The sequence below is a fragment of the Drosophila willistoni genome, unplaced genomic scaffold, assembly GCF_018902025.1.
Source record: "Drosophila willistoni isolate 14030-0811.24 unplaced genomic scaffold, UCI_dwil_1.1 Seg721, whole genome shotgun sequence".
NCBI lineage: Eukaryota > Metazoa > Arthropoda > Insecta > Diptera > Drosophilidae > Drosophila > Drosophila willistoni.
In genome coordinates this window covers 11,375-30,038 of record NW_025814630.1, presented here as the reverse complement: position 1 = coordinate 30,038, position 18,664 = coordinate 11,375, and the positions used below count along the sequence as shown (strand labels likewise).

The 18,664-nt window shown below is 34.3% G+C and overlaps 1 protein-coding gene across 1 annotated transcript; it reads left to right on the top strand.

The window, feature by feature from the left end:
• The first annotated feature begins 16,735 nt into the window (after positions 1-16,735).
• LOC124461905 lies at positions 16,736-17,272 on the top strand. The gene is made up of 3 exons (XM_047013322.1): positions 16,736-16,847; positions 16,908-17,061; positions 17,132-17,272. Exons 1-3 carry the CDS (start codon positions 16,740-16,742, stop codon positions 17,254-17,256), a joined length of 387 nt encoding a protein of 128 aa, XP_046869278.1. The 5' UTR covers positions 16,736-16,739; the 3' UTR covers positions 17,257-17,272.
• Positions 17,273-18,664: the final 1,392 nt, after the last annotated feature.

Genomic DNA, 18,664 nt, shown 5'->3' with positions numbered 1-18,664 from the left:
AATAATAGAATATAATTCGATTCTATATTATAGCAGAAATATGTATGTATGAAAAATTTTGCCATATGAGTTCTTGACTCAAATTACTGAATTGTATTTCCCCAAATCTAACAATTTATGCTTAGGAGATTCTGGCAGCACTGCTTCACAGTTATCTACAATATTTTAAAAACTAATAGAAACAGTCAAAGTAATGTACAGAGCTAAATGCCTTTAATAACTGTTTCCTAGTTACAATTATTAAAAGTTCTTAGGAAATGCATCATCATCCATTCATAACGATGGCAAAATGGGCATTTCCAGAAAAAGTTCCACCACGACGAAAAAATTAAAAGTTGTTATACATGATTTTTTCTTTTAAAATGCTTAAAAAATATTTGAATTGAAAGAATTTAATAAGTTTTCAGCATATTTTTAATGTTGTTGTGAAATATTGGCACAGAAAGTTACAAACATGACTTTTTCCATTTTGGGCTACTTTTAGTGCAGGTTTTGCTTTTGGTTTTTATTTATTATACATTCGTTTTATGGTTGCAACCTTCTTACGAGATTTGAAAAATAACAGTAAACTGTTGCAAAAATAGAAATATAGATGAGACAAGCATCGATAAACGGTAAATTTTTGACTTTCTTTCACCTGCTGTTCGTTTGTCACGTTCGCGAGCAAAAAAATGAATTTTTCGTCAGTACTGCATTTCTAATCGAAGGAAGTTGATGAAAATTAATGTGCAATGTTATTCGTACTAAAGTCAAAAAAAAAAAAAAATGTGCGTTCGCTTGTGAAAGTTTCTTTATTTAATTTTAAAGTTTGTCACGTTCGCCATTGTAAGTTTGACTTAATAGAAAAATATTATTGTTTTTTGTTCATATAAGCTTAATCTTATGCAGATGAGTAAAAATAGAAATAAAGAAGCATCACGACGGTATCTTGAAAAAATTAACGCTGATGCCGTCAAGCGCCGAAAATACCTGGACAATGCTGCAATGAGAATGAGAATACGGCGAGCGAAATCGAAAGAACTAACAAGCAAAAGTTTATTATTGATAGCTTAGCTTATTTTATAATTGAATTTGAATGCAATGAACTTGAGTGGAACTTTTTTGCATCTTCGCCTTGCATTTACACATGCATATCTTAGTATCTCGCTTACTCAAGCCAACTCCGGCCTTATGGAAAAACGTTTATATTCATAACGTGGCTATTTTTAATCTGATTTTAATCAAATTTGGTATTATGCTAGATATTGACATCAAATTTAAATTGCGGGGGCGGAAAGGGGCGTGCCAAAAATTTGAAATAAACTTTAATGCGCGAAAAATAATGTTTTCGGGATTCGCATTTTGTATGTTGAAATTATAATAACATCAAACATAAAAGAAAAATGGAAACAATCGTCAAATATTTCAGGTATCAGAAAAATTCATAATGTTTTTTGCAATGAAAGTTTTGTATTACAATTGTGTTTCCTAATATTTTCATTTAAAACCAGTTTCCTTATTATTATTATTGTTATATTTTAAGTTTTGAAGTTATATTTTTGTTTTTTCCAAATAAAATTTTATGAAAAATTTCTTTCACCATTTCAATGGAATTTTGTCACGTTCGCCATGTCCTGTAATAAATTTATTAAAAAGTTGTAAAAAAACAAAGATGTAAGTAACGTATTAAAATTATTTCTAAAATGGCAAACTGCAGCATTTAGTTGCCGTTTAAAATAATTTTCAATCAAATAACTTGCCAAAATTCGCAGACTTTCGCATTTATCAAGACAAAGTCAAACAAGACTTCCATTTTTTGTCACGTTCGCGATGCATTGTTTTCTATTTATAACTCGCAAGCGGCAAGGCTTTAAGGGTTGTCTTTTATAATAGAAAATATGTTAATAAAATGTTATAAACACGTGAAAAAAAGTTTTTTAAAAATTACAACTTTTGGCTTTTTTTTTAACATGTTAAGGCGTACAAATGTCGCGTTCGCCATCCTGGAAATACCTATATATGTATCAATAAATGTAAAAAACAAAAAATTAAAACCAGAGGGCCGGGGCTAACTTCGACCGCGTCAAAGTTTGTATACCCTTGCAACATTTTTGGTAACTTTTCCTTACCTGTAGCCATCAAAGTGGAACAACGTTTAAGCTAAAAAGGCTAATGTTTCCGAAAGAACGGCCTACAATCTTAGCATAGGAAAAAAGTACGACATTGATCAAAGTCACTGTTTTGCACCGATCGTTCCTATGGGAGCTATATGATATAGTAACCCGATCTTTATCAAATTCGGCACAGTCATTAACAGATATATTAAACTAACAAATGTTTAATTTGAAAGCAATCGCGTCAAAAGTCACGAAGTTATTGACAAAAGTCACTGTTTTCGAAAGATCGTTCCTATGGGAGCTATATGATATAGACACCCGATCTTGATCAAATTTGGCATAGTCGTTTATATGTGTAATTAACTCACCAATACTACAATAGCTCAGAAAATAACGAAAATATTAAGAAAAGTCACTGTTCGTGACTTTGTCATTTGTATGGGAGCTATATGATATAGTAGTCCGATCCGGCTGAATCCGATATATACAGCCCCTGCAGTATATACAAGCCTACATGCGAAATTTCAACTCTGTAACTCTAACGGTCTAGGAGGAGTTTGCGTTGATCCAGACGGACGGACATGGCTATATGAACGGTAGAGTCCAGTCTATGAACTGATGAACCGAAACAGCCTTCTATCAAACGACTAGAGTCGTTTGTAAGGCAATGTGGAATTGTGGGACATTTTCTTTATTATTATCGCCATTGGTCTCAATAGGGGACAACTCTTAACTTTTCTTATTAAATGAAACGATCAAGGGATTTTAGAATTTGAAATTACTTTTAAGGGGGTGCTATAGTTATCTCGTGTAAAATCGGTCATTCTTTAAGAATTTTTTATTGGCGATACGGATAGTCTCAGTTCAATTTTTGTTTGCCCGTGTGATAATATAACATTAATACAATATGTGTGAAAATTTTCATATAAAAATATTGAAAATTGAGTGAGATATAGGCAGTCTCAGGCGGGACCTCGAAAATGAAGTGGTTTGCGGTGAACACCGTAACTCGTCACAGAATCATCGGAAATGAAAAAATCAAATTGCATTAGTTAAAATATCCAAATCAACCTCAGGAAAAGTACAAGCTGAATTGCATCCAATTCCTAAAGTCAATATTCCTTGGCACATAATCCACATCGATATAACTGGAAAACTAAGTGGCAAAAGTGACCAGAAAGAGTATGTAATTGTTCAAGTAGACGCGTTTACCAAGTATGTGTATCTTAGTCATAGCCTTAAATTAGACAGTGACAGTTGCATAAAGGCTGTTCAATCTGTTGTTTCGTTGTTTGGAATACCAAACCGAATAATAGCTGACCAGGGTAGGTGTTTTACGGGTGGAAAGTTTAGCCAATTCTGTTCAGACAAGAAAATAAACTTGCATTTGATTGCCACTGGTGCTAGCCGAGCTAATGGCCAAGTGGAACGAACAATGAGAACGTTGAAAAATATGCTGACTGCGGTTGAAACTGGAACTCAGTCTTGGCAATATGCGTTAGGAGAGGTACAGTTGGCAATCAATTGTACAACTAACCGCGTGACGAAGGCTAGTCCGTTAGAAATGTTATTGGGAAAGATAGCACGTCCATTAGGATTACTTCCACCTAGCGATATTGAAAATGAGGTTGATCTGTCAGATGTAAGAGCACAAGCTGAAAATAATGTTTTAGCTACAGCAATTTATGACAAAGAACGATTTAATAAAAATAAGGCAAAAGTAATTAGACACAAAGTTGGAGATTTTGTGCTACTTAAAAGCGAAGAAAGGCATCAAACCAAATTGAGTCCAAAGTTCAAGGGACCTTTTGAAATAATTGATGTGCTAGATGGTGACAGGTACAATTTAAAGTCTTTAACCAATAAACGAAATTACAAATATGCAATATGCTCCGCGAAGAGTTGAATGTGTGTGATGATTATAATAATACTGTTGAGATTGATAACACGGTTGCAGCCTGTGAAGATAGTGAAAATGAAAATATTGCGAATCTTTGAGTCACTAAAGAGAGTGAAGTACACCAATAAGGGTGACAAATGATGTTGTACGGCTGGCCAAAGAAAAGGGCAGAGTACTTGATTATATGATAATGCAAACACAAGTGCAAAACATACTAATGTTTGTTTTGATCATGGCGTGTGGGGCATTGATTGTATAACTGTAATGTTAAAAGAAGAGAATTAAATAATGTAAAAAAAAAAAGAAGAATAATAATAATGGTAACGCTAAAGTATTTGTAAGCAAACCTAAAAATATGTTGTATGAATTGAATTAAAATGAATTGTTAACATAATGAGTTTATACGAATTAAGAAAGGAAAACTGAAATGTGTTTAAAAGTATTATATTATTTGTTTGTAATAAAAAGAAACAAAAAAAAAAAATAAAAGGAAAAAAGAAAAAGATAGCTTAAATGTTAGCATTTCCTACACGAGGACGTGTTAAAGTCAGGATGGCCGTGTCGGCGCATACCGAGTTTGTGTGTGTGAGGTTGTGGTTTTGCGTGTGTCGCCGCATGTTGAGTTTGGGTGCGTGTGGTTGTAGTTTTGGATATTTCACATTAATGACAATTTCATCATTATTGTAATATTGCATCAGCCTCTAATTGTCTTGTGATTGGTTGCTTGTACTTTGTCGCTTTAAGAAGTACCGTTTTAGCGGGGCGTCAGCGTTCTGACGCTGTCGCCGAGTGTGGTTCGATAGTAGGCACAAAGAAGAGAGTTCAGATTCAAGGCAGTACAATTTGGAACTCGAGTGCGATCGAAACTCGCTGCGCTATAATGGCCGAAAATAATAGTGACCCGACATGTACATACATATGTTTGCGAATGATTTAGCAAACACGCCATTCCAAATTTATTAGTTTTCTCGGCCAGCATTGACAAATGTACGTATATCTGTACATATATGTATGCATGCATACATATGTATATAAATAGATGTGTGTACGCATGCGTTTTCAAGGCCAAGTGTGTACAAACATTTGAATATGTATGTACGCATACGTATTCAATAGTAATGATAACATACATATGTACATACATACATGTGGACATATATATGTGTTTACATGGTTGTATATACATACATATGCATGCGTTTTCAAGGCTAATTGAGAACCAGAGGGCCGGGGCTAACTTCGACCGCGTCAAAGTTTGTATACCCTTGCAACTTTTTTGGTAACTCTTTCCTTAACTATAGCCATCAAAGTGGAACAACGTTTAAGCTAAAAAGGCTAATGTTTCCGAAAGAACGGCCTACAATCTTAGCATAGGAAAGATATTGATCAAAGTTACTGTTTTCCACCGATCGTTCCTATGGGAGCTATATGATATAGTCACCCGATCTGGATCAAATTTGGTATGGTCATTAACAGATATATTAAACTAACAAATGTTTAATTTGAAAGCAATCGCGTCCAAAGTAACAAAGTTATTGAGAAAAGTCACTGTTCGTGACTTTGACGTTTGTATGAGAGCTATGTACCCTATTTGCAAGGGTATAAAAATTATTTGTTACGTTGTTATTATATTTATTTATTTATTTTAAAGAAATATTGGTATTTTAATCACTGTTTTGTGCAAAAATAATGGCATTTGACCATTATTATTTTGCAACACTTTTAAATAGGGTTGCTTAAACCCAATTTATTCCTTAGTGGCAACTTTGTATGCATTTTACATATGTATAATTGATCAAAATGGCAAACATTTACATCACAAAGTCGGTAAGTAAAAAATATATACAAATGAATTTGAAATCATGTAGAAATTATTAATGTTGATCCGAATTCTTAACATTTTTTCAGACCTTTCATTTTTCGTGTTATTTTGGGCAACCGCCGCAGGTAGCAGGAAAACCCAAGACCAAGCCAAAAGGGAACGGCATAGCAAAAAAAAACCACCAATGAGGCAGAAATTGCGTGCTGCAGCCCTCAAGGCGCAAGCCGAGGTGACCACCGAAAGGCCTCAGGAGGACACTGGAGCAAAGACGTCGTCAGAAGCTGAACAGGAGCAAGCCGACGTACTTACCGATAAACTAAAAGTCCTTGAATTGGAATAAAATTAAAAAAAAAAAACGAATACAAATGTTTATTTTTGGTCTTATGTATACCCTTGCTAAAAGGTTATATTAATTTTGGTATATATATGGTAAGCATATATATTCTTGATCAGCACGACAAGACGAGTTCGCGAACTCCTCCTAGACCGTTATAGCTACAGGGTTGAAATTGTACGTAGGCTTCTATAACTGCACAGTTTGTATATCTCGGATTTAGCCAGATCGGACCACTATATCATATAGCTCCCATACACGGATAAGAAAAGTTTAAAATATATTTCGTTTCTTATTAGAAAAATTAAATGATCTCTCAGTTTCTGTACGCCATTATTTTGAACCCCTATTTGAGAACAATAAGAAAATAGGGTCCTTAAAATCTAAATTCTACAAAATAGTGGCACAGTGGCAACGTTGCACGTGTACTGATCATTAATTAGATGTTGTTGAATCATGGCGAACATTAATATTTCTAAATCGGTGAGTAGAATTAAACTTTATTTTGAAAAATTATTCATTTTGCCCATGTTTTTCTAATTTTTTGTAGACCTTCCATTTCAATTGCTATTTTGGGCCGGAGAGACAACCGGAGAGACCAACAACCACAAAACCGAAGAAAAGGAAAAACCGCAAGAAGCCCTCAATCAGGCGCAAATTGCGCGCAGCTGGGGCTGCAAAAAGGGAAGAGGAGAAGCGAGCTGCTGACAAAAAAAAAGGAGAAGCGAGCTGTTGAGGCACCGGCAAAATGTGTGAAGCCACAAGGCACAAGCGCGGCGGAAGAAGCTCCGTCAGGAAGTCGCCAGCCACCAGCCACCAATGTTAACCTCTAATGTTTACTTATATAAATAAATAAAATTGCGTTACATTCTTTATAAAATTAGATTTCTTTTTGTTTTTTGTTTAGATTGAGATTTTTATTCCTCGTATCGCCCAGTTAGGGTAACGCCATCATGATGAGCCAATAATGCAGATTCTATAAAGCTTGGTAACAATTGCTGCCTGTAAATGAAATGTTTCCTTCAATTTAATTAAATTTTTTTATGAAAAAGGCCCGAGTAATAGTTTCTTTGGCTCCGAGGATATCCTCATCATATTTGTCATTTATTCACGACATAAAAAAAAATTTATTTATATTTTATATTTTTTATATACTTTATACGTGTATGTGTGTACATATATGTACATATGTATGTATGTATGCTGACAACGACTTTATTTATCTTGTTTGAGTCGATCATTTGAAAATTATCCAACACTTTTTTGCATTGTCCAATAAGGTCATTATAAAAACAATTGTGGCGTGTGAAGTTCAATTTATATACCAAATTTTTTTTAAAAAGCAAAAATTTTAATAAAATCAAGTGAAAATGAGTAATTCAACTTACAAGTAAGTTTTAAATACGATTTATAATATAAATTTTATAAGTATGTATCTTCTTGACAGGCAGTCTTTCTTTTTTTTTTTTTTTTTGTTATTTTATATACATATGTATGTATATGTATGTATGTACACAAATATTTTTTTAATATATACATACATATATAAAATGGAATATTCATTTCAATTGTTGATTAATTATCTATGTGGCTCTAAAACTGGAAATAATAAAATAAATAAGTTTTGTTAGTTGTTTATTCACCAGTCATTAGAGGTGGCCTTTTCTCGCCATATTCTACCCCAAATTAATCGAATATGTACAGTTGCGGACTTAAAAATGATGTTCATGTTCAAATGATTCTTAGACTTAATTAAAGGTTCAAGGAACATGTGAAATATTTACTACTAATGGAAGCCAAAAAAAAAAAAAATGATAATACAGAGTGCGTACGGTACTTGAGGACATGTACATATGTTAAGTTTAACAGTGCTCAGGGTGAATTTGGAGTTCTGTAGCCGCAGGTATGCTCTAGGCTATTGGCATTATGTTTCGCGTTCAAAAGTGGAACCATTCTTGGGGTTCAGGCTTTTAAATTGTTCTTCCGAAGGTATTTGCGAACTGTTTGGGCTATAGTCGAGATGTTCAAGTCCTTTTCCAGATCGCTTTTAGCCTTAAAAAGAATCCTGCTCTCTCGAATTAAGCAACCGACTTCTTGCTGCTTTCGTACGCGAGTTTCAGACTTCTGTTTGAAATTGATCGCATTACGAATCATAATAATCCAACAACCAAACAAATTTTCAAACTTAACGGTACGATTATAACTCCAAAATTTGGTTTTTGGATGAGTTTTCGCTTTTTCACAGAGAAGTGTTTTCTCCGACCCATTATATTGAAAAGTTTCGTATTTTTAGTGCTATTGAACAGGTGTTTTTTACAATGCAATCCTCCGAAATATGACGATATTTTGCAAAATACTGCAAAAGGTTCTATTTTTAGTTTCGGGTATTTTTCGAGTATCTCAAGAAGTTCCTTAAAAAACGTTGAATACGTTGGATATTATTATAATTTTCTTTTCGCTTCCAATAGTAGTAAATATTTTACGTTCAAAAACGTATTCACTTGTTCCTGGAACATTAAACTAAATCTAAGAATCCTTTGAACACATTACCTCAGCATGTGGTGCTATTTTGAAGTTTGCAGCTGTATATTATTCGTCCATCACTAGCACATGTATATCCTTATTGTCTTTTTACTTTAATTTTTATGTTATCTAAATTTTATTATTTTTATATATTATAAATTTGTCTAGTTTGTTTGTTATTTTGAGAATTTGTTCTTTTACATGGCATTAGGCAGAAATTCATTTCTTTCAGATTTTGATAGTTTTGTTTTTTGCTTATTATAAGGCATTAAACAAATGCCTTTTTGTAAATTTTGGGATTCTTCTTATTTTATATGACAGAGATTAAATGTCATTTTTATACCCTTGCAAAAAGGGTATATTAATTTTGGTCAGAAGTGTGCAACGCATAGAAGGAAGCATCTCCGACCATATAAAGTATATATATTCTTGATCAGCATGACGAGACGAGTTCAAATAGTCATGTCCGTCCGTTCGTCCGTCCGTCCGTCTGGATCAACGCAAACTCCTCCTAGACCGTAAGAGCTACAGAGCTGAAATTTAGGCATGTAGGCTTGTATATACTGCCGGCGTTGTATATCTCGGATTCAGCCGGATCGGACCACTATATCATATAGCTCCCATACAAACGGCAAAGTCACGAACAGTGACTTTTCTCAATAACTTTATTATTTTCTGAGCTATTGTCGTGAAATTTAATATTGGTGAGTTAATAACACATATTAACTACTATGCCAAATTTGATCAAGATCGGGTGACTATATCATATAGCTCCCATAGGAACGATCTTTCGAAAACAGTGACTTTTGTGAATAACTTCGTTACTTTTGACGCGATTGCTTTTAAATTAAACATTTGTTAGTTTAATATATCTGTTAATGACTGTGCCGAATTTGATAAAGATCGGGTGACTATATCATATAGCTCCCATAGGAACGATCGGTGGAAAACAGTGACTTTGATCAATATCTTTCCTATGCTAAGATTGTAGGCCGTTCATTTGCAAACTTTAGCCTTTTTAGAAAAAACGTTTTTCCATTTTGATGGCTATAGGTAAGGAAAAAGTTACCAAAAAAGTTGCAAGGGTATACAAACTTTGACGCGGTCGAAGTTAGCCCCGGCCCTCTGGTTTAAATTTCGTTAGTTTAGTTGATTCGTTTTTATGTATTTTTCCACATTTCGCTAGTTTTTTTGGCTTTTATAAAGCATTAATTTTTCAGAATACGCTAGTTTCTTTGCTTTTGAGGTTATTTGTTGTTTATGCGGCATTAAGAATAAATTGATTTTTTCCAGATTTTAATAGTCCTGTTTTTTGCTTATTATAAGGCATTAAAAAATTGCATTTCTTAACTTTTGCAAATTTCTTTATTTTCTAAGATGTTGAATTTTTTATATTTCTTTATTGTTAAAAATTCTATAGTTTAGTTTTCTTTTATAGTTATTTTTTTATTTATGAAGTTTTTTTTTCTAGTGTAAAAACCAATTGTATTGCTGTTGCAATTGAGGAAGCAATTAGTGGGGGGCTTCTTAGAGAATCAATGTCCATAAGCGATGAACAATATTTGCAGATAGCAAATATTGTGAACAAAAATCTCAATGATAAGCGTAAGATCTTTACAGTTAGCAGTGCTTGCCAGAAGTGGCGTTATACTGTTTTAAAGAGCTTTCAACGCATTACATCGAGAAATGAATCGATGGCGTTAGTCTCTATAGATAATTCCGTTGCCCACATTCAATGTTCTAGGGAAAATAAGCAGACGCATGAAGCATTTTTGAATATGTCGTCTAGTCCTTCCATTGAAAATAGCATAAACTTATCGTCTAAGCCTGTGGACGAAAGTCTTGTAGCAAGCAGATTAAAGTGCCTGCGAAAAGACTGTCGACTCGGCAACATAAGTTTAAATATAGATGTAAAAATGGTTGAAAAGGCATTTCCTAATTCTAAAAACAAATATAGTCATCACATCTGTGATATACAAGTGCAGCATTTTCAGGAAATATGGAAAATCTGCACAGCCAAATTCACCAAACAAAAAAGTATTGAGCATATTATACGGGAACATTATTTTCTTATAAATAATGCTTGTAATGTGTATTTTAATTCAGTACGAATTAATAAGAGTAACTTTGTTGCATATGGATACTGCAAAAACCCATCTTGCAACAAGTTTAGTTTTACAGTTCAGTTCGATGGTTGCATCTTAGTCTATTCTAACAGAACCGATTTTTGCCACACAATGAACTTAAATAAAGCTTCCCAGTGTAGAGGTGTTAGTCGCTTTTTAGAAAAGAATGAACTTAAATCTCGCACTGCATTTGAGTACCAAAAACATTTGGCACTAATGGCAAATAAAGATAGAAACGAGCTGAAGAAAATGCTAAACATGATTTCGATAAGGATGCATTTATAGATGCATATAAAATGTTAATTAATGGGCTTCCATACATTCAGCATTTATTTGCTATGATCGAAGTGTTTCTTTGGAACATTGACCATATAAGGCTATTTCAAAAACATTTTAAAATACATACCTTACACTTAGATGCAACAGATGTGTTGTAAGACCGCTTAACATAACGAAAAAAAGGATTCTTCTCTATTCCATACATTCAGCATTTATTTGCTATGATCGAAGTGTTTCTTTGGAACATTGACCATATAAGGCTATTTCAAAAACATTTTAAAATACATACCTTACACTTAGATGCAACAGATGTGTTGTAAGACCGCTTAACATAACGAAAAAAAGGATTCTTCTCTATTCTTTAGTGGCACACATTCCTGACTTATCGATAACCTATGGCACATGCGATTCTTTCGAATCATTTTTCCTATGACATAGGACGCTTTTTGGGTGATTTGAATATGTCTTGTAGGAAAAATAAATTGAAAACGCCGATCTGCAAACGCATCATAACTGATGTTAGTTTCGCTCTTATTTCCGCAGTCCTCAAAGAAAACTGCTGCTATACTCTTATAGAGTACAATGAAATGTGCTATCAATATTTATATAAAGAAAGCCAAACATTTCCGGCGTTAATTGTCCAATTTTGCACCAGCCATTATGCTAAAATAATGTGTGCTGATATTGATCGCACGGTAGGCTTGCAAAATACTGCACTTAGATCTTTCTTAAGAAATGCTCTAGGAGTGGGGTACAATATTTTCGAAATAGGCGATTTTGAAGAATGGTTCCAGCATTTGATAACCATTCTTCTGTCTCGTACTTTAAATGACGTGGTTCGCAATGCCATGAAATATTTCAAAGATGACGGTTCAGTTAATTTTAAATTGCTGTTCCCAAAGAAAAACCATTGCTGGCAATAGTAGGTTACGAAAACGTTTCAGTGATATTTTAGAAGATGTCATGAATATGATTTCTGAACTGCCAGAAGAAGAGGAGCAAAATATATATTATAAGTCCAAAATGGCACAAGTTGTTTTGAACAAGTACGTAGTGTTTGCTCCGTTTTGGACCAATTTGATGGGTATTTTCATTGATAAATCCAATAGAATAGAATCTTTTTTTAAGACGCTAAAACAAAATGTAATTAAAGATAAGAGAGGCATAAAATTGGGAAGATTCATTCGCAAAATGGATGAACTATTCAATTCAGTGGCGAAGCAAGTCGAACTGACTCGCCCCAATATTATGTATCTACCAATTGTACACGGTTCTGTGATTAAGGGTAAAGCCAAGAAACGTGCAGCAATATCTTCGCCAGATTTACTAAAAATGTCTAATAAGAAACTTTGCAATTATAGAGAAAGCTGGAATAAGAAAGGACCTAAAAAATTGAAATCGGGTTTATTCTAAGGTGATTTTACCGGACCCAGTAGAATTCGAGATTCACACATGCAAAAGAATGAAGAATTGCAACTCCAAGAAGGAAATGAAAATATAAATGATTCCTTTGACTTATCGGTTCAATTTGATCATTCGTATGCTCGCAAGACTCAACCGTTTGGAATAGAAGAAGCCTATAAGCAAATGCTTATAAGCCATTCCAAACTTATTAGTTGTACTGCAAATAATGTAAAGTTTTACATTTTGCAATGCAAAACCCTTTTTGAATATGTGCATGGTACCAATGCCCAAGGTTTCTTATACAATATCGAACTCGACGATATTGTTACCTTGTTGGGTAAATCTTTGTTATCAAACTTTATTATTGACGCAGCTTTGCAATTATATTTGATCAGAACGACTGCATTGAGCAATAAATAACAATCAAAAATTAATTTAAAAACCCTTCAAACATTATTGTTATACCTCATTGTTATGAGAACCATTTCTATGTTTTGATCTTGAATAAAGAAAAGTTGGAGTTCGCTTTCTTAAATCCTTTTGGAAAGGATTTTATAACTTCAAAGTTTATAAAATATTACCAAGGGTTGCTTAAAATCTATAGATCTCTAGAAATTAATCAGGATATTCAAAGGGATTCTTATAATTGTGGTATTTTCATACTGTAATATGCAGAGTGCTACATTCAAAATAAAGTTTTGACAAATTTGTTACCTCCTGCAATAAAACGATAATTAATCGAGCCAATGTAGTTCTGAAGGTGTGTGTTGGTCTCCCCTGAATCTGGTCCGTGGTTCAAATGCTGTAGAGGACGTCGAATGATTTTTTTTTTTTCAAAATTATATGTTTTTATTATAAATATGTACATATGTACATACATACATATATCATCTGTACTTATATATATATGTATTTTTTGTATAATAGTTACATATGTTAACAAAATTTTTTAGAATATATGTATGTATGTATAAATATGTAGGTATGAACATATATCAACGTGAAACTTTATGTACATATACATACATATGTAACTTTATTATATGTACATATGTATGTATGTACATACCCTTGTATGTACCTATGTATATATGTATGTAACGTACATTTTTCTCAATTAGCCTTGAAAACGCATGCATATGTATGTATATACAACCATGTAAACACATACATATGTCCACATGTATGTATGTATGTATGTTATCATTACTACCCTTCAGTACCAGATTGTCGCCGCCGACAATGTCGACGCATTGTCCGAGCGAACTACGTCGGCAGAGAAAAATTCTGCCAGCGTTTTTTATACTGAGGCTAGCCAACGGCACCCGAACGAAATAACTTCGTTTCTCCAAACCCAATCGGCTGCCGAAAAAAAAGTTTGGAAAAAAATTTTCTCAATCGACAAAAATATTTGTTGTTTCGATGATTTTTGTATACCCTATTTACCTATGAATGAAAATAAACGTGATGGCGCTTGAATTCTTTATGCACAAAAAATTTATATTCTAAGATAATTCATTTTTTAATTACACATTGATTATTTAATCAATTGGTACCTTTTATAGATACATTTCATATTATGTTGGCAAACAGGTTTCCATTACCGGTTGTGCCCATTTATACTCTACGTTTTCGGCACGCGACAAAGCGGAAAGCAACAACCGACAAAGTAACACAACATTGTTGTTGTTGCTAAGCGGAATTTTCGTAAATCTGTGCTTTGTTGTTGTTGTTTCCCTTTCGGATTTATGCGCGCGTCGCTTTGCTTTTTTCGTTTCTCTGTGCATTTGCGATAGAGCTGGGAATCCATCGATAGTCTCCCCCCTCGATGGTTTTTTAAACGATGGAAAAAAAAATCGATAGTATCGATGGTTCCATCGGAAATTTAAAAGGGTTATTCGAATTATTATTCAAATAAAATACAAAATTGTTATTTATGTTTTTAAATTTATTTAATTAACATTTGAGACAAAAAAACAAAAACTTCATATTCAAACAAAAACAAAATTCATTAAGATCTTTAGTCTCAACTAGATTACTTAAAACTATACAAGTCTTTTACAGATACTTATTGTAAAGAATCCACGTCTTCTGGTGCATTGCTTTGCTCCAAGTATTGCCGAATAGTAATGATTGCGACCGCCCGTGAAGATTTGTGTTTTTCGTCGATTTTTTTCCGACACATTTTAATAAAAATGAAGTCTTAGCATTCTTTGGCGCTTCTGTTATGACAGGATCTGCAATATCCTTCAATAATGCGTTAACCTCGGACTCCAAAGCCAACGCAGCCTGTTGGGCATTAGATGGGTTCTGAAAACCATATTTTTTTAACCGTGGATCCAGAAGTGTTCCTGGGCGTGGTCCAGATCTTCCTTCATATACAAAAAGCCTCTTTTTCACATTGTTTATCAAAAATTCGCATGTTTGGCTGCCCACATCCGTTAACATTTTTTCAGTAAGCTCTTCCAAGCTTTGAGTTAGGGCAAAAGTCGCTGGAATAATCAGGGAAATGGAAACGGACTTGGCAGCCGATACATGTTTTGTTGCTTTGTCGAATAGCTCTAAAAGCAGGCACAAATCCTGGATAATGCGAAAGTTATTCTCTGCACCCTTTGCAGCATGTAATAAGCACTGTTCCACCGCGTTGAGACCTCTTGCAGCAAGGAGTGCGGTTTTTCTGTCCCTTGTGCAATTTTAAACTTAGCGAAGCAAGGTAAGTGCTTTTTTTTCAGAAGTTCGCAAGTCTTTATCATTGACGCCGCGTTGTCGGTCACAATAGTGTGAACTTTATCAAAAATATTCCATTCATCGCATATTTCGCGAAATGTCGTTGCGATATTTGCGCTTGAATGGTTTGTTTGATCAGTGAGTGGCTTCGTAGCCAACACTACGAACTCAAAGTTTATAATAAAATGGCAAGTTCTAGTGAGGTAGCTTATATTGCCATGAGACGTCCACGCATCTGTCGTCACCGAACATGAACTAATTGTAGTCAGCATACCTTTTAGTTGCGATACCATTCCATCGTACATGTTCTGTACATGTGTGTCCCGTAAGGTTTTTCGGCAAGGCATGGCATATCTGGGGTCTACCACTTGCATCAAATTAATAAACCCTGCGTTCTCGACAACGCTAAACGGTTGCATGTCCGTTGCAACTATTTGCGCAATGGCTTCGTCAATTTTCTTTTTTTTCTCCGATGTTGAACTATAAACATTTGTCTTTTCAAAATATTTATGTAATCCAATTGTGTTTCGTCCTTTTCTGCCTACAAGTTTTGTTATTCGGTGTATGTTGACTTTGTTTCTTGACTGTATATACACCATTTATATTATTTCTGAAGACTTTGAATCAAAATCTGGATAATAAAGTGACCACGCACAAATCAAGTTCGATAGATCGCCATCCAAAAATTTCCATCGATCTATCGCACTTTTTAATTTCCATCGATACTATCGATGGAGCCATCGATGGATTTCCCAGCTCTATTTGCGATTAATTCTCGTGCGAGCAGGTATTTTAGTTTTGCTGTTAAAAATAAATAAATCAATCGTGTTTTCAAAATAAAATAAAGGTAAGTGTTATTTAAATATAAATAATTTTAAATATATAAAAAAAGGAATTTTGTTGGCAAAATTTGTTTTTCTACATTTTGTATTTTTCTTTATATAAAAAAAAAAAACAAGATATGTTTTTTCTCACTGTTTTTTGTTTTTCTTTTTGCAATTATTACTCTTCATTTTTATGCAATTATAAATTACACTATTCAAATTTATAATTGCATAAATATTAAGAGTAATAATTGCAAAAAGAAAAACAAAAAACAGTGAGAAAAAACATGTATGTAAGTGGAATGTTCCAGAACATTAAAGGAACAAAAAAACAAATTTTGCCAATAAAATTAATCACATAGACGTACCAGGTTCGATCCCGGGGCGTGCCGATGCAATAAAAATTTTTTTTTTTTCATAAATTAATTTGTTTTTTGTGCTTGAAGTTGAGGAGAACCTGGTTCAACCCCCGGCGGAAACTTTTTTTTCCCAATTTTTAATAATAATTATTTAATATTTTTCAAAAAATTTATTTCCTAAGGTAATTATTTAATATTTTTCAAAAAATTATTTTCTTAAGATAATTATTTTTTATATTTTTCAAAAAATTACTTTTTTAAGATAATTATTTTTTATATTTTCCAAAAAATTACTTTTTTAAGATAATTATTTTTTATATTTTTCAAAAAAATTACTTTATGGCCATGGGGAAAAAAAACAACGAGGTGCGCCGGGTTTGCTTCCCGTTGGAGTCGGTCTTGGAGATCGTAGATTTGGAGGAGCAGATTACGCCGGAGAGGAGCAAAGATTATGTAAGTACATTGATACTAAAAAGAAAGTAGTGAATTTTAATGTTTATATTATTTTTACAGACCTCCCAAGTGTCTGCCCTCCTCGGCCAAGCGGCTTTAACTAAGTCTATAAAAAAAATATTCTCCGAAGGTGTCATTGAGAGCCACAATATGGACGGCAAAAACGGGAAGTTGAGCCTTCGGACATACCCGAAAGTTTTGAATATGATAATGGGTACGTACAATAATTGTAAACATTGTTTTTTTTTTCATTACTAATAATATTTTCAATTTTTTTATTCCAGAGGCAGTTCGAACGATACATCCGGGGCAGCCAGCGGAAGGAGCGCTTCGAAGTGCACTGGCTTGCGCAAAAAATACGGCCAACAAGGCAAAAAACCGCAAGCTAAGGGAGGAGGCCAATATTTGATATATTTAAAAATTAGAGATAGAAATGTATATAAAAAGAAAAATTAAAAAAGTAAAAAAAAATAATTAAATGAAATTGTATATTTTAATTTTAATTTGAGTCGATTTTGTCCCTTCAGTCCATGGGACAATGTTGGGAAATTGTCCCTTCAGTCCATGGGACAATGTTGGGAAATTGTCCCTTCAGTCCATGGGACAATCTTGGGAAATTGTCCCTCTGGTCCCTACGACAATCTTGGGAATTTGTCCCTCTAGTCCCTAGGACAATCCATAGAAATTGTCCCTCTAGTCTATAGGACAAACTGTCGATATTGTCCCTCTGGTCTCTAAGACAAACTATGGAAATTGTCCTTCTAGTACCTACGACAAACTATCGATATTGTCCCTATCGTCCCTACGACAATCTATTTATTTTGTCCCTGTGGTCCCTAAGACAACCTAGCGACATTGTCTCTCCAGTCGCCGGCGACCAGAGCGAAAAATTTCACAGTACCGGCGACTAGAGGGACAATTGTCGCTCAATCGTCCCGTGCACAAGACCATTGAGCGACATTTGTCCCTCTGGTCGCCGGGCTGTTTATTAGTCGCTTTGGTCGCCGGCGACTGGAGGGACAAATGTCGCTCAATGGTCTTGTGCACGGGACGATTGGGCGACAATTGTCCCTCTTGTCACCGCGACTAGAGGGACGAAAGCGACAAAGCGGCGACACAATGCTTGTTTGTCCCGGCGTTCGGCAAGACATTTCGACATTTGTCTTGGCGACTGGAGCGACAACTGTCGCCGGGTTGTCGTTCCAGTCTTAAAAGCTAGGACATGCAATGTTAAATGTCGCCGCAATTTAAATGGGAGTGTCGCCGCTTTGTCCCAGGGGACAAGCGACATGTCCCCGGGGAATCCCCGGGGACCGGTACTGCAGGGTATTGAATACGTATGCGTACATACATATTCAAATGTTTGTACACACTTGGCCTTGAAAACGCATGCGTACACACATCTATTTATGTACATATGTATGCATGCATATATGTACATATATACGTACATTTGTCAATGCTGGCCGAGAAAACTAATAAATTTGGAATGGCGTGTTTGCTAAATCATTCGCAAACATATGTATGTATATTCTTGATCAGCATGAGAAGCTGAGTAGTTACAGCAATGTCCGTCCGTCCATCGGTGTAATTCAACTTCACGCCTGCAGCCTACTACATCTTGTCTCGAATTCACCGCGCAGATAAGCGCACACACATACAGACGCAACATAAAAGGACAGAATGATACTTTAAATGATGTGTCTGTGCATTAAAGAAATTATTTATACAAAAATAGTTTTCAGGACTGCAAGGGCATTTAAACTTCGGCATAGCCGATTCTTTAATATTTTTTTTCCAAATTTCTCAATTTTTTC